Source organism: Macrosteles quadrilineatus, unplaced genomic scaffold, assembly GCF_028750875.1.
Source record: "Macrosteles quadrilineatus isolate MER2022 unplaced genomic scaffold, UCM_ALF_1.0 Scaffold_8__2_contigs__length_117827958, whole genome shotgun sequence".
NCBI lineage: Eukaryota > Metazoa > Arthropoda > Insecta > Hemiptera > Cicadellidae > Macrosteles > Macrosteles quadrilineatus.
Window position 1 is genome coordinate 11,541,630 of NW_026542601.1, and position 16,033 is coordinate 11,557,662.

A 16,033-nucleotide genomic window follows, 5' to 3' on the forward strand; every position below is an offset into this window, starting at 1 on the left:
AAATTTGACACGTATGAACAAATGATTGCACTAAAAAGATTCATCTTCAAAGATATTCCACAGCTTAACCGCTTCTAGCTAAAAAAATCCAGTTGCACTGTACAGACTTCTCTATTTTTACCCCAAACTGTAAGTAAAACATGTGATTGGAATTCCTTACATTTGTTTTGATTTTATGTTTATAATTTGTTGTTATTTTGTCACCAGAATAGCAACCCATAATGCCCATGTTAATTTTGTTTTAGTTTTAAATTCATTTTTGTGCTTATTTTTGAGCATATTTTAATTTTTAAAGAGATTCTGCACATCTACAGGAAAATATCTTTCTAACAGTATGAGTAGATTTTCCCTGCGATGCACACGAGCTGACAAAAAAGGTTTTAAAGAAACATGCTTGCCTATTAATATATAGGTAGATAGATTTTTTTCTGGTACAAGTTTTGAAAAATAGAAACTAACTCATCCCTAAGCCTACTTTTAAAGTTTTATTTTTTTATGTGCTCTCCCACATCAGTTCTGATGGACCTTGTTCCGATTTACATAGCCTACGTGTTAAGTAGATTAAAAAAAATGTGTGTTTGTATGAACCACTCGTTGGGTTTCAATTTAAAAATGTATTGCTATTAGTCATTCCTTTAATTAACAACCACAATTTGTAGTCATTCTTCCTACTGCTATCAAGTACAGAAAACATAATTTTATAGTTAAAACACGATTGAAAACTTATAAGTTAGTTATCTAGTGGAAAACTTTCTATTCTTAATTTTTCTTCAAGGAATCAGCCACAGTAAGATGGCTTAAATTAGATTAGTTAGGATGTTAAAACAATGTAGTTTGTTGTCTTAATGTCAAACCGACAATTTCATGTGTGTCTACAATTTTGCATTAAGTTATATGAGTCATTCTGAAGTAAAATAAAGAGTTGAAGAACCTACGGGATAGGACTATTTGCACAATGATAAGATAACAGCTTGCAGCTACAACTCAATGCATCACAGTCTGAGAGGAACGATGGCTTTTCAGTGTTTTTATGTTGCTAAGTCACCAAAAACCGAGAGAGTGTTTTTGTATTCTCGTAAAATCAAGTAAGTTATGTGTTTGTGTGGAGGTTTTCAGACTATTTATTTAATCAGAACGCTCTGTACTAAATTTGTTTCTGCTTCGAGTTCAAAAATATTGTGAGAGTCATTCGCATGTAGTACCGGTAAAACTAAACTAATATTGTCGTGATTGCTTAAACAATCAAATTTTGTATATTTAAAGGTAATTCGAGACATGTCAAACATCCTTATCTCTATGCTAAGACAAATCTGGAGGTTGTCAGTAGTTATTAAGTTTTACACCATTCTTCTTGCAAGCATCATTCAATTATATAACCGGTGTATCGGGATTGCTCTTAATTGACTTTGTTTAGTGACTATTACTGAATCACTAAACTAATCGTGACGTTTTCAGTACAAGTGTTTGACCTTTATTCAGACAAATACACACTCATCATCACTTATGGACTTCCACAAACTTTATATTGAAAACTAGAACATCTGCCCAAATGCTGAAATAATCTGTTTCTTCGAGCAGTCCAGGGCCGTCCGAAGGGGGGGGCAACCGGGGCAAGTTGCTCCGGGCGCTGCGGCTGAGGGGGCGCCGCCCTATTTGTATTAACATATAGTATTAAAATATGTGAATGCGACTTTTACTGGGGGGAAGGGGGCGCAACGACCACATTTGCTCCGGGCGCCACAAACCCTAGGGACGGCCCTGGAGCAGTCCACAATAATTTTTACATTGAATAAAAAATTATAAAAAGTAAAATCGTAAGAGGTAAATGAAGATTTTTTCTATGACATTCTCTGTCTTACAGGATAACTTACCAAAATATTTAGCTAAGGTAACCTGAGCTAAGGTAGTTCAAGAATCTCACACACTGCATCTTTCCCATTGCATCTGCCTCGGCATAACACACAACAAACTAGGCCTATAAAGTTGTTTTCCAAACTACCTGTCCTCCTTGTTTGTCTCTTTATTGACTTTATGAAGACCTTTGACCTAGTTAACCATAATAACTTACTACTGTATTTAAGCTTAAAGGCAGCTGGTATCAGAGGTGTGGCACTCAATTGGTTCCGCAGTTTCCTGACTGGCAGGTGCAGGCTGGGAGTTTCCTCAGAAGACCACTACCCGTCACCGTCGCCGAAACACGACACGCGTCAAAGCGGCACGCTGGCCTCGGTTACTTTAGCTGTTTTATTCCCCGTTTTTAGCGAATTTCCCATATAGGGAATAAGCTATTACCGTAGTACTCATGGTAAGACCTGGACGCGGGACCGATTTTTTTTTCGTTTTGAGGTCCCTAGAGGCCAAAAACACCATCCGTTCAAATTCATATATATATATATATTTATATATTTATATATTTATATATATATATATATATGTGTCCGTTAGCACTATAACTCGAGCAAAAATGATCCGATTTTGATGAAATTTGGTACAAACGTGTAAACCTACGTTTATTCGAACGAGTTCGCGATCCAGCATGATCGGACCATGGGAACGGGGGTTTACGGGGGGTTTATGGGGTAAAAATAGGTTTTTCCAATTTTTTATCCAAAAAACATAAAATTTAGCAATTTCTTTTCAAACCATTTTGTAGAGCTTAAAAAAACAAATAATTTTGTATATTGAAGCGTTATTATGCGCCTAATGGTTATGGAGAAAATTCAAAAAAATTGTAAATTTAAAATTCCAATGTTATTCTTATGGAGAATAAGTAAACTGTTGTAGTTAATTTGCTTGTTTATTAACATATTTTGATCAAATTTGGAAAATATTTTTATTTCTTACTAACTATTAACATTTTACAAAAAAAGAACAGTTTTACCCTCCCTGATGCAGCAAACCTAAGTACTTGTTAAACTAATTCTATTTAAATAGGGAATAAATGTTAAATGTTATTTTTAAGTAGACATTTCAGTGTAAATCCAATCAGTCAAATGGAAATTCGCTTAGTCTGCAGGTTTGCTGCGGCGGGGGTATTTTTATTAGTTATATGCTTGTCTAGAATTTTATAGCAGATCAAATCAAAGCTTTTACCAATGATATGTGTATACCTTAATGCCTATTTTAAATATGTTTATATTTAATGTAGTAAAATTATTTTATCTTAAAATTGAAATAATGGAATTGATAACTTTTAGTTTTATGCTTGTCAAGAATTTTATAGCAGATCAAATCAAAGCTTTTACCAATGATATGTGTTTACCTTAATGCCTATTTAAATTATGTTTATATTTAATGTAATAAAATTATTTTATCTTAAAATTGAAATAATGGAATTGATAACTTTTAGTTTTATGCTTGTCAAGAATTTTATAGCAGATCAAATCAAAGTTTTTACCAATGATATGTGTTTACCTTAATACCTATTTCAAATATGTTTATATTTAATGTAGTAAAATTATTTGATCTTAAAATTGAAATAACGGAATTGATAACTTATATTAGAAAACTAGAAGTGTTTATAATTTATCTAATGCTACAGATAGCAGCAGGAGTGACAATTCCAGAAAGAGACTGATAACACTGAACTCTATATATTGATGCTGATAAGGATAAGTTCTTGTGTAGGCGTACTGATCAAAAGTACTAGATGGTCAGTTAATTTAGGAGCTGTTCTAGTTGTTGTTTAATGTTTGTTTTTGAGGAAATACATTTATTTATTCTTCTTCGTAAAGACAATCTTCCCCTTTCTATAAATATATGTTCGATGGTTTTGTCTGGCTTATGGTGAACCTAAGGGTGCATCAACTACGATTGTTTTTTGTTTTAGTTGTCTATCGTACTGAATTACAATATTAGTTTTAGTGAATCTCCCATAAAGGGAATAAGCTGTTACCGTATGTCCCATGGTAAGATCTGGACCCAGGACCGATTTACTTTTTTGTTTTGATGTCCCCAAAGGCCAAAAACACAATCCGTTTGAATTCATATATATATTATGCTATGTATAGGCCCATGTATAGGCCCTACAGGTTAAGCAAAAGGTCAAGTTGGCCTTATATTTAAAGCCTACCTATCAATTAAAGGTTTTTAATTTTCCTGTTTTCAACTAATGATAAAATGTTCTTACAACTTGCAGGTACCTGTACAATGTGTTGTCCAAGAACCAAACTGTCTCTGAGAACAACCGAGGCCTGTTGGTGGAGACTCTACGCTCCATCGCGGAAATACTCATCTGGGGAGATCAGAACGACAGCAGCGTTTTTGAGTGAGTTTCCAGCAATTTAATCAATGTTTGACTTTAATGACCTTTTTGGCTTATAAGCCTATGAGATGTCCAAACCTCTTCTTGTGTCATGTATTTGTTGTACATCCATTTTCATAATTTCTAACAAACAAACAAGGAACTTTAAAAACACCACGTAAATTTTCCTGTAGGGGCAAACAATAAAATTAAAAGTGTAATATTCTCTTATAAAAACTTACACTAGCAGAACTGGTTTGCAAGTTACATAACAATGTCTGATTCTTATCATTCAATTTTCCTCCTATAGTCATAGTTTTCTGAATATTATTTCTGAAAGACTATAAAAATGATCAATTTCATCCATGTTGTTTATTTTGCATTATCATAGTTGATAAATCAAATTTCAGGAATTGAAAATCATAGTGAAAGTAACCTCCTGAGATAAGTTGATAATTGCTATCCCCCCATTGGTAATTCAAAGTTGCCCTATAATTACCAGTTAAAACGTTGGTCAGTTTAAAGGAAGGAGAATTATAGGTAGACAACTAAATACAGGGTGTTTTATAAATGTGCAAACCAAATTAAAAGTACTGTGAGACACATTTTGGTGACAAAACAACCTTATATTTTGGCATCCCTATTTTCTCTACTTTATTGCTGATCAGCTGATATATGCGTTGTTGCATGGTTATCTATGAGACGGTTCAGTGTTGTTGGGAATTTATTGTAAATAAAAATAAGACTCAATTTGGCTTTCCGCCAATCTTGTAGGGTTAGAATAATACGTTGCAATGGTTTTATGCCAAGAAGTTTTAAAATTAAGTTTGCAGGTTAAATTTGTACATGGAAATAATAGTAAAAAATTAAGGTAACATAATCCATAGTTCCAAGAAAAAACACCACCGTCACAGCAAACCTGCTGAATAAGCCAATCTCCATTTGCTTGGTTTGATTTTCACTTAAATCTACAGATTTATGTTTTCCTTTAATTCGTATTCGGTTTCCTTAAATTTGTATATCATGTCAATAATAGTTTATTTATTAAATATTGGAATCACACCTGGAAACTTAATTTTAAACCTTTCTTGGCATAAAACCAATGATTTACTTTCAATGTATTATCCTAACTTTTCGAGATCGGGGAAACGCCAAGTTGTGTCTTTACAATAAATTACCAGCAACACTAAACGTCAGAGATAACTATGCAACAACCCATATCAGCTGATTGGCAATGAGGTAAAGAAAACAAGGGTACCAAAATCTACGGTTTTGTTAATAAAATGTGTCTCACAGTACCTTTAATTTGGGTTGCACGTTAAAAAATATCCTGTATATTATATTAATAATGTGCATTCCTTATTGTAACCAGTAAAAGGTGACAAAGTTTAATCTAAAATAACTTCCCCTAGTCATTCAACACAATGTTAAGTATCTTGCAGATTTTTATACCAAGCAGTACATCATCCATGTGTTTGCTTTCCAGTTTCTTCCTTGAGAAGAACATGCTCTCATTCTTCTTGAAGATCCTGAAACAGAAATGCGGCAGTTACGTCTGTGTCCAGCTGCTTCAAACGCTAAACATTCTGTTTGAAAACATCAGAAACGAAACGTCCTTGTGTGAGTAACCAACTGATATTTTACCCCAAAAGATTAACTAGGATTGCTTTCATAGCAGTGAAAGCCAGTTGAGCAGAACCTAGTTATTTAAAACTGCTGATTCAAGTAGTTGTTTTAATTCCCAATTACATAAGATAAATATTATTTGTTTAGATTTAGATCACACAAATTTAGATCACACAAATAAAATGTATAAAATAACGGTACTTGTTCGATCAGTGGTAGTTCCCAAATGGCGTGTAATACTTTTTCTGTATTATCCGAATGTTTATCCCTTGTACTGTGTTTAGGTCGTATATTGGCTTGATTTTAAACATATGCTATGATTCTTTGTTTTGTTTACATTTACGTCGTTATTTTGTAACCATCATGGCAACCCAAGGCCAAGGTTACAATGTAAAAACTTTGAGTTACTTTTAAATTATAGGTATTATCAAAAATTGAAATTGTTGTGTCCTAAACCTACCAAACATTTGTGGAAACAACCTTGGTAAGTTTTGCTAAAATATCGTCAGCCGTTATTGAGATAGTGTTTGGTTTGCATTGAAGTCGATCCCAAAGATCAAACTGCTTAATAAACATAGTTTGCTTTACGTTACTCATGACACTTATGTCGCACAGACTATCTGTTGAGCAACAACCACGTCAACTCCATCATCGTCCACAAGTTTGACTTCTCTGACGAGGAGGTGATGGCCTACTACATCTCCTTCCTCAAGACATTGTCTCTCAAGCTCAACGCTCACACTGTGCACTTCTTCTACAACGAGGTACTGGTATGATGCAAACGTTATTACTATATTGTCAGTTGAATCATTTGATAGCATTTACACTTGACAACTGAGTGCGTCAATTGATTGCTCGAGAGTGACTCAACAGATGTTGCTAGTATTTGTATCAGTATTTGTTAAGATGAGATAATTAGAGTACCTGAATTAAAATGTAATTTAATTTCATATATTCGTTTAAATGATTAATTAGTACATAGCTTTACTCAGTGAAAATAATTATAAACTCTGTGATCAGTCTTTGTTTAAAGTCATTTAACCAAATCTTCTTTATACATCTTTAATCTGTATAGAGTGTTTGAAATGTACTGATAAAAGTAGTGGCAGTGACCAGGCTACAGCACTAGTTAGGAGAAGAACTCATTATAGTACTTAATTTTTAAGGAGAACTGGCTGCACTGTAACTATAAGGGTGTTTCTTGGTGCCGAGATAGAACTAGCAATTATACAAACCTTACTCATATTATATAGGATTAAAATCTTATGACCTATTTACTATTTAGGGCTAGGTTACGGTTCGCCCGTGCACGGTTGCGCGGTCAGTGTCAACCTAACTAACACATTGTTTGTGCCACAGCACACGAATGACTTCCCACTGTACACGGAGGCCATCAAGTTCTTCAACCATGGAGAGAGCATGGTGCGCATCGCAGTGCGCACACTGACTCTCAACGTGTACCGTGTAGAGGACCGCAGCATGCTGACGTTCATACGAGACAAAACAGCGGCCCCGTACTTCAGCAACCTCGTCTGGTTCATCGGCAACCATGTGCTGGAGCTAGACACCTGCGTGAGGAACGATGCGGAGTGAGTCATGTTGAATTTGTAATAGATCATTTATGCTCACAAGTTAAATATTAGAGATAAATTAATATAAAATTTTAATTTTTTCTCTTATATTAATGTTAGGCTTTTCCATGTAAGGGGTTGATAGCAAATAATGTTTACAGATGTGACAAAGAGTCATGGTATTTAACGGTTTGTTTGAGCAAAACACTTTCTTGAATAAGGAAAGTTTAATCTATAAAAACACTAAAGGGGGGACCTATCAAAGCTTTTTATAGTGACAGGAGGGACGTTTCCCCATTTTAGGAAGCCTTGTAATTCTTGTAAGTGTCAGGGGGTTTACCTAGACCTACAATTAATCTAAAATATTAATTAAACAAACCTAACTTAACAATTATTTTATTTTCGTTTTAATAGGCTACTATGATTTCAGTCAATCAAATTTGGTTAGTTTAATCTCTGTGGTTTTTTTTAATGAATATTACTTGTTTTCATTTCACTGCCAAAAATTTTGGAATCACCAGCAATACATGAATTACAAAATTTAATTTCATTTTTATGTTCATTTTCACCCATTATACCCTCACAATTCAGTTTATTTCCATTGAAAACTCAACTTAAATCGTGTTCAACAGAAAATGGATGATCGCGATTCGCAAACTCGGAACTATGACACGTAAAGAATTTTTGTTGTAAGTATTACCCTTTGTATGAATTAAATTATGATTGGAAAAAAAGTACAATAGTAGTAGGCCACTTATGAAATAATCAAATAAATTCCTTTACTACTTCAATGATGTACATACCATACTTGATAAATAGACACTATACATTCTTATTTAAAAAAAAAAACATTTTCAATAGCCTTTAACACTTAAATTAATGGAATTAGTTTAGGTACATCCATATATGTTTCCAGGTAAACAATATAACAGTTTTTGTATAATAACTATTTATAAAAAAAAGAACTACTTTTATTGGTTGTAGATCCCTAAAAATCCTCCAGTTAATAAAATATCAAGCAATTGAGTAATATAGTATAGCCAAACTTCCAATTATAAACTATCTGGTGTCTATTAGATCATAACTCATAAGCTCGGGGGGAGCGAGCTGGTCTAGTGGTTAGAGCACGGAACTTAGAGCGGGGTTCAAATCCCGCCAAATCACCAATGGATTTTATCTGAGTGATAATGCTGCAACCCCTAGGTCTAGCCTAAAATAATGTGAAAAACAATTCCGGGCTCGTACCTAGCGTCCTAGGAAGAAGAAAAAAAAATTAGATCATAACTCAGCAAAAACGGCTGAAAGAATCACCTGATAATTCCAGCAGCCTGAGCAGTTTATGAGCATTTATGGTACAGTAGAATTATGATGTTTACATGACTTTGGGAAATATTAATCATTTTGCCGCGGTCACAAAAAATGATGACGATGTTTCCGTCACCACATGAGATGATGATGTCAACACGATCGCAAGAGAGGTTTTGTATTTTGTCTCGATCGTGACTTCTGCCTTTTAAATAACAATTCTTATTAGCCTACTGGGTTTTTAAGTAAACTAGGGTGGTCTGCCATTACACTTTAGACGCATAAATGAGCGAAGCATTATTTAAAGATAATCAATGGCTAATGCAGCTAACAACCTACAGTACAATATGTTCCCTTTCAATGTGTTCCGGTCGGCCACATTTTAGTCTCTGGACGTGATCCCTTTGACGAGATTGCGCAATCATAGGCACCGATGTTTCTTCAACTTGGTCTTCTTCGATTTCATCAGGACTTTCTTGGTTTTCACGTACACACGGTACTCTCATGTGAACAAAATCATTGACTGGTAGTTGTTGTAGCGCTTCATCACTAATGGTTATGTCAAAATAGAATGGGTTATTTGCCTTAAGCCAAATAAGTGCTTGATGTAGTTTTTCACGTCGAACTTTGAAATCGATATGGCCAAAGACGCCTTGACGTTGGACAATGATTACTTTAAAGTTTTCGGGCAGTGTATAGGTAAGACAGATGATATTTCATTAATATCTTGCTCAACATTAATGATGTTACCTTTGTAGTGAAACTGGCCATCCTGACCATTTGCTTGTACTTTGTAAATGCGCATAGCGGGATGTACTCGTGCAATCAACATTTCTCAAAACAAATACAGCAAAACTGTTACTTCCATTGATTAACATTCCAACTAACCTAGGATGAAAGTAAACATTGAAATGTTAACAAAACAGTTACAAACAATTAACATATGTTTATCTTATTTAAATGAAACGAGATAAACCCATATGTCATAAACCCAATATAAGTTTTCTTTCAACTTACATTAAAATAACAAGCAAAATTGCGTGACCTATAAAATAAAATCCAGAAGGAAATTTGCAAATATTTTTTTACCTAAACATTGTGCTCAGTATTCTTTAGCTGTTGGCCAAATTTCATATCAATTGGTCAATCCATTACATTCTGATGCTCTTACAAAGAAGTTACAAAGTGAGGGAAAGTGAGCTTCGCTAACAAAAAAATTATTTCTGTAAGCCATCAATATATAAATCCAAAAGTACCCATGAACTTTTGAGAAAAGAACAAGTCACACTCCCATAAACCTAAAACCATATACTTAAAATGTTTGTCATGACAAAATGCCTTTGCACAAAACTTCCATTATTTCATGAATTGCCCTTTAAGGTCGTAATTCCTTTCTAAAGGGAACTTTCCATTTACCTAATGTTAAAAATACCTCAGCTGTACCACTGCTGTAGGTACTTATTTGTATGTTATTCTTTCAATTTATAATCCTGTTAAAATCAGGTGTGATTATTTGTTTGTATTACAATGATATTGCTGTATTCTGTTTTGTTTATTTCAGCTTAACTTAACCAATCAATAGTTTTATTAATACTTATGAAGTGAAACGGGGTGAAGCCCGCGGGTAATGGCTAGTTTGTGTAATTGGTGATTCGGATAGTTGGAGCTTGAGTAATTGGGGTTCTACTGTACCGACAGCCCTAAGCAAAATTAGCCCGAGTGGCCTCCACCCTACAGGTGAAACTTCCCGAAAAAATAAAGCAAAAAATTTGTGAAATCGTTAAAATATCCCAGGATAATGGAACAATTGTGAACATCTCCTGTGATGACAGAGACATCGCCATCGTCACCTGTGATCACGGAGAAACCGTTAACATCTCCTGCTATTGCAAGGACATCATCATTGTAACCAAAAAGCATCATTGTTGTGATTGCAGCGAAATTGTGAATATCTCTTGCAATCATGTTGAAATTGTGAACCTCTTCCGCTATCATGGAGATTTCATCATGGTCAACTGTGATAGCAGCAAAGGCTTTGGGTTGACCAATGTTAAGTCTGATAAAGCAGTCTAAGGCGTTGGCTCAGTAGCCATAAACAGCAGTCTAGATAGTGGGATAGTCTTGGCTTAGTTTTTATCTCGGTCAGGTATGGTGTGCAACTTGGTGCGGATAGGTGTCTGTAGTTTACCTATCTGTGACAACGTTTGGTGTGTTAGGAATAAAAAAAGTGTAGTAGTAATAGTAATTCAGCATCTCTTTCTTAAGATTCATGATGACAAAATTAATCTTTTTAGCATCAAAATACATTTCTCTATAAGAGTTCTAATCTATTTTGTCCAAGGTTTGTGCTATGTGATGAGTTAAGCTGTATACAAAATTTTTACCAATGAGTATTATTTAACTAGTGTCTTTGTACTGCACTGTTATGTGATCAAACTATCTTGATAATTCGGTAGACTAACACATCATGAATAACATTAAAGGGGCTATCCTTTTTATTCAATGCAAATATATTTCAAATATTTTCTTCAGAAAACTGAAATCAAATTTTTTTTCCTTCAGTGAAATTAAAACTGCGCTTATATTTGCTATGACAAGAAGAAAATAGCAATGCTCCGTGAAAGGATTGTACATACAGGATTTTGTTCTCTTCTGGTCCATTGAGCCCAGTTTCAATTTGATGAATCGTAGCTTGTATGTCCCGCAGGTTTTCCTATTAAGGTGAATATTGCAAAGGAATAGGATCCAAGTGGAAAGATGATTGAAACCGACACAAACTAAGTTCCTTAAACAATGTATGTCTAATAAGAATCTTTCTATCAACCGGTTGTCTGTTGCAGTCATCAGAGCCAGAACCGGTTATCAGACCTGGTGGCGGAACACCTGGACCATCTGCATTACCTAAATGACATCCTGTGTCTCAACATAGAGGACATGAACCAAGTGCTGACAGACCACCTGCTCAATAAACTGTTCATCCCACTCTACATATCCTCCCTGGTCGCTCCTCAGTCTGAGGTAAGCTATCTGTGAGAGACCCACCTAAAATAACGGCTCGGGTAGAAGTTGGTCAGGTGTTTTGCTACATAAAAAAACTTCTTGATCAGCATTGTACGTGTTATTAAACTTACCGAAAGTACATAAAAATATGTCTAATCCTTATATTTTTGTCTAAAAATATGTCTAATCCTAATTTATATATTTACACTCATACTGTTGACTCACAAGACGGTAAATACATATAAAAGATGGACACTCCAATCATCATCAGACCCAGTAGGAGAATGACAAAAACCTCGATGGTGTCCCTACTTATATACTATTGGCTACCGGAAGTTCCAAACAAGAAGTTTCTATTGGAAGTTTGACTGGAGTCAAAATTTACTTGTTTATTGATTAGCTTATTTATTTATTTACATTTTCCCTATAAATATACACCTCTCTTCAAGCATTCATCACATTTGCTTTCTTACCGTTAAAATCTATAAATTATCCTCAATTTTTCCTATTAAGTGGCCATTTTGTAAAAGATGTTGAGCTTGTGGCATAATGGTGCCACATTTTGGTGACCTGGTCATGTGAATCAAATTCCAGACCAAATCGTTCTTGTTGGAAACGTAAACTGAACACATTATTTAATACAGAGGAGACAATTTACCGCAATTCACAGGCCCTAAGAGCCAGCTTTGATGATTGTTTGATTAATTAAAGCATTTATATCTCAGAAGTATCTTCATTGTTCAACATATGAAATAATTAGTATGCAAATCAACTGGACACAACGTGAATTAACATTTTAATAAATGACGAATAATTAATGATGGAATAAGTGACATATTGGATTTGCCTACATGATCTGAAATTACATATTAATAAATACTACCACTACGACACAATACCTCAAGGGGGCGCCCCCCCATTTCCCACTAATTAACAGATTCATGTTCTCCGAAGGCAGGCACACGACAGGCGGTTTGTCCACTCGCTTCTCTCGCCTGCTCGCTGCGCATGCGCGAGCAGCTCTGGGGTTGAGATTAGGCGGGACATTCAAATATTGGTTGTGTTGTGGAGAATGACTCCACAAGCGACATTTGATCTTTCAGGTTTGTTGTTTCTCCACGGTCCACACAGACATGTGGTTTTTGTAAGGTTTAATAAGAATCTCAGTTTGTCCATGTAAAAGTTATCATAATCGTTACAATTAAATTTGTAGATACCTAAAGCCTCGATCATCACTTACTATATTTCATACCTGTTTAGTTAAAAGTTTAGGAGTACAGAAATCTGGTGTTAATTAACAGAAATCTATATAGGAACCACAATATTACCCTGATTTATTTTTATTTGTAATATTGAAGAACTTAACTTGTTGCTAACCGGTTCCCTATAGTCTCCTTTATCGTGAGTTCAGTCGAGTGGCAGTAATGCGGGAGCCAATGGGGGGAGTAATGGGAGTCCCTTTGAACAGAAGCCGACTTGGGGCACAGGTCCAACTTTTATTCACAACTATATGTGATGATGTTCAGCTTGTCCACAACTATAGTTTCACTGAAGTTAATTGCAGTTCTTCGTTTCTTGTCTGAGAGGCATTATTTAATCGTTGTTGGTAGTGGTTGGTATTGGTAATGGAACAGAAATGTTGGCTCGTTGCAGGAGAGTAGACCGCGTGTCAGCAGTGTGGTGTCCTTGTTCCTGCTATCTCAAGTGTTTGACATCATGCAGCTGGAGCCACTGGTCCACGTACTGGCAGACATCATTCTGCACGGCCAGACAGACAGTCTGTTCCTGGACACTGCCCGGACATCACAGACCATGAGGGGGTTTGTGGCTCCCACGAGGTCGCTGGAGGAAAGTCTAGAGGCCGCGGACAGTGTAGCCAACTCTGGTGAGTGTGTGTTCAAACTATTGTATATTCTTGGCTACTGGCTTGTTTTTAGAAGTCATTGTGTACCTTCAGAAATCACATGAGAAGGTTCATATTGGTCTTATATAGGTCTGGTAACTCTAAAACACACGGGCCTGTGAAGAATTTGAAATTTTCTTTGCCAGAAAAAATTATGATTACTAATCAGTTGAGATTTACTCTGAGCTGATGGTTACAACTATGTTTTCTGTATGATATTTTAGATGGATTCTACAAGTTCTGTCACCATGTAGAGTAGCTGATAGGATACAGAAATCCAATTAAGTTAACATAGCTTATTTGAACACTTCTCTTATATTTGTTCAAGCAATCGCGATCAGCTGAAAGTTATCTTAAGTAAGGCCTAAGGCTAGTAAAAAAATACCGTAGCAAGTATAAAAGTATTTAAGTTTTGAGATGATACATGGTTAAGAAAAGGGAAAGGGTCATGATGCACATTTTACTACTTTTACACTCCTGGATTGTTTTTTATTATTCACAGTAGTTAGGCTGGTCTTTAACCCTTCTGATTTGCTTGCCTATAATTTTTACCAGCTTGCCCCTCGCTCTTGTTCCCATTATTTAGTTGGACACCCCACATATACATATATCTGATTGACATTAATGATTCATGACAAATTTGTGCAACAAATGACTATTCATTTCAAATTGTAATGTAAAGTCTTAAGTATAGTCAATTCAGGGTTCTTAAAGCCATGCACTCAGTCGGTTGTTAGCTATGCCTAATCTCAAGACACTTAAAATATTTTAAACACTAAACTTGTATAGATGTTGCGAAGATGTTGTTTCTTTCTAAAACTCAAAACACATAACATAAAATAAAAGGAATTATAATTATACGCATCCAAATGACTGTCTATGTGGAAAGTATTGTGTATGCAGGAAGAAAAAATGCACCTCGGTAAATTTTATATAATCTCATACGTGTTTTTGCTTTTATCCGTTGACGGTGGCTATCCAGAAGATCTTTCACCCTTCTGATGCTATCTGTCTCCTTACCTGGAGTCCTAGTCTAAGTTGTTTGTTAGCTAACCAATCTATTAATGGCACGAGTTTATTATGAACTCACAGCGGTTATTGTAAAAAATAAAATACAAATATTGCAATTTTTACTTTCTAAATCTGACAAAAATCAGACTGACGCATTTTGAGCCAGCGATATAAGGACACTTGGCTGTTAGAGATGTAACCTATTGTTTCCGTCCTGCTGTGTCGGCTTTGTCTAACATTGACGTTCCAATTCCCATCCTTACGCTGCTTCTGTCTCCCAGATCCTCACGTGGACGAGGCCGTCAGACTTACGACTAACCTCAATATAACAGACGAGGAAAAGGAGAAACGCAGACTCTCGTTGGTTCAAGGTAATGCTACAATGCACTTGTTCTAATAGAGAGGAAAAACTCAAGTAACAGAATTGTTTTTTCTTGTATGAAGCTTCATTACCGATATTGTTTGAATCCTTACTTAACAATTTACGTGACTAAACGTTTTTGTCGTTAAATGGCAGAGTACTCATTGGGTGAAGATTGCTGTTTGTATGCAATAGTTGTTCTTTTAAATTTAAACTTCAATGCTGTATATTCGTTATGCAAAATAAACCTAAGCTGCAATAAAACCAATTGTTGTAATTGACAGGTTATTAACATACTAAATTTTCTATTTCCTGTTTTTAGAACTTTTATTTCTTTCCTTGTCTAAAAACATAGTTTGTAAACAAAGTACCGGTACCCATTATTTTGTGGGGTAAAACAGTCATTGCAAGTTTTCTGTACCTTCTTTAAGTTGTTTCTTTTTTTAACATTGCAAATGTTTACTGATTATCTTAAATAAGCTTTATTTACCTTGCAGGAATAACGTATTTAAGAACTAAAAGCTGTTACAATTTATTGTGTTCATTTTAGTGGTACTTAAGAGTGAAAACGAATCACATTCTTCCATTTCACATGGTAGTTTTTTATTTGCTGTTTGAAACCCTGCCTCGTTTTCCACCTCCTAGGCTTGTGAGCTGATTCCCATGGCACAACTTACAACTTTACAAGCACAATCTACCTTGTAACCACTACATGGCTTGTTAATTAACATTTTGATGCAACAAAAAAGTTCAAAAATTGTTTTCTAAGTTGAGGAGGGTTAATTGCTGTCGTCTGCACAGAGTCACCCCCAGTGTTCCTGGAAGCCATAGGCAAGGCGTTGGACTGCTCAGAGAACGACTATGCTGCGTTGTTTGCTCTGTGTCTGCTGTATGCAATCTCTCGCAAGAAAGGCAAGTACAAATAGTTTAGTCTTGATCTATTTAATAGAAATTTCTTTATTGGTTAGGCATGCCATTCAGTTTTTTTCTGTCCTGCCACTAGGGGCGTTCAG

General features: G+C 35.2%; 1 protein-coding gene across 1 annotated transcript in view; it reads left to right on the forward strand.

The window, feature by feature from the left end:
* LOC128999857 (protein CLEC16A homolog) overlaps positions 1-16,033 on the forward strand; it is a 35,684-nt gene that overhangs the window by 2,945 nt on the left and 16,706 nt on the right. Inside the window, exons 2-10 of the mRNA XM_054426575.1 lie at positions 4,139-4,267; positions 5,730-5,863; positions 6,485-6,633; positions 7,229-7,458; positions 8,073-8,129; positions 11,586-11,763; positions 13,399-13,630; positions 14,941-15,030; positions 15,822-15,932. Of these exons, the coding sequence (XP_054282550.1) occupies positions 4,139-4,267; positions 5,730-5,863; positions 6,485-6,633; positions 7,229-7,458; positions 8,073-8,129; positions 11,586-11,763; positions 13,399-13,630; positions 14,941-15,030; positions 15,822-15,932 (1,310 nt within the window). The remainder of the gene's footprint in view (positions 1-4,138; positions 4,268-5,729; positions 5,864-6,484; positions 6,634-7,228; positions 7,459-8,072; positions 8,130-11,585; positions 11,764-13,398; positions 13,631-14,940; positions 15,031-15,821; positions 15,933-16,033) is intronic.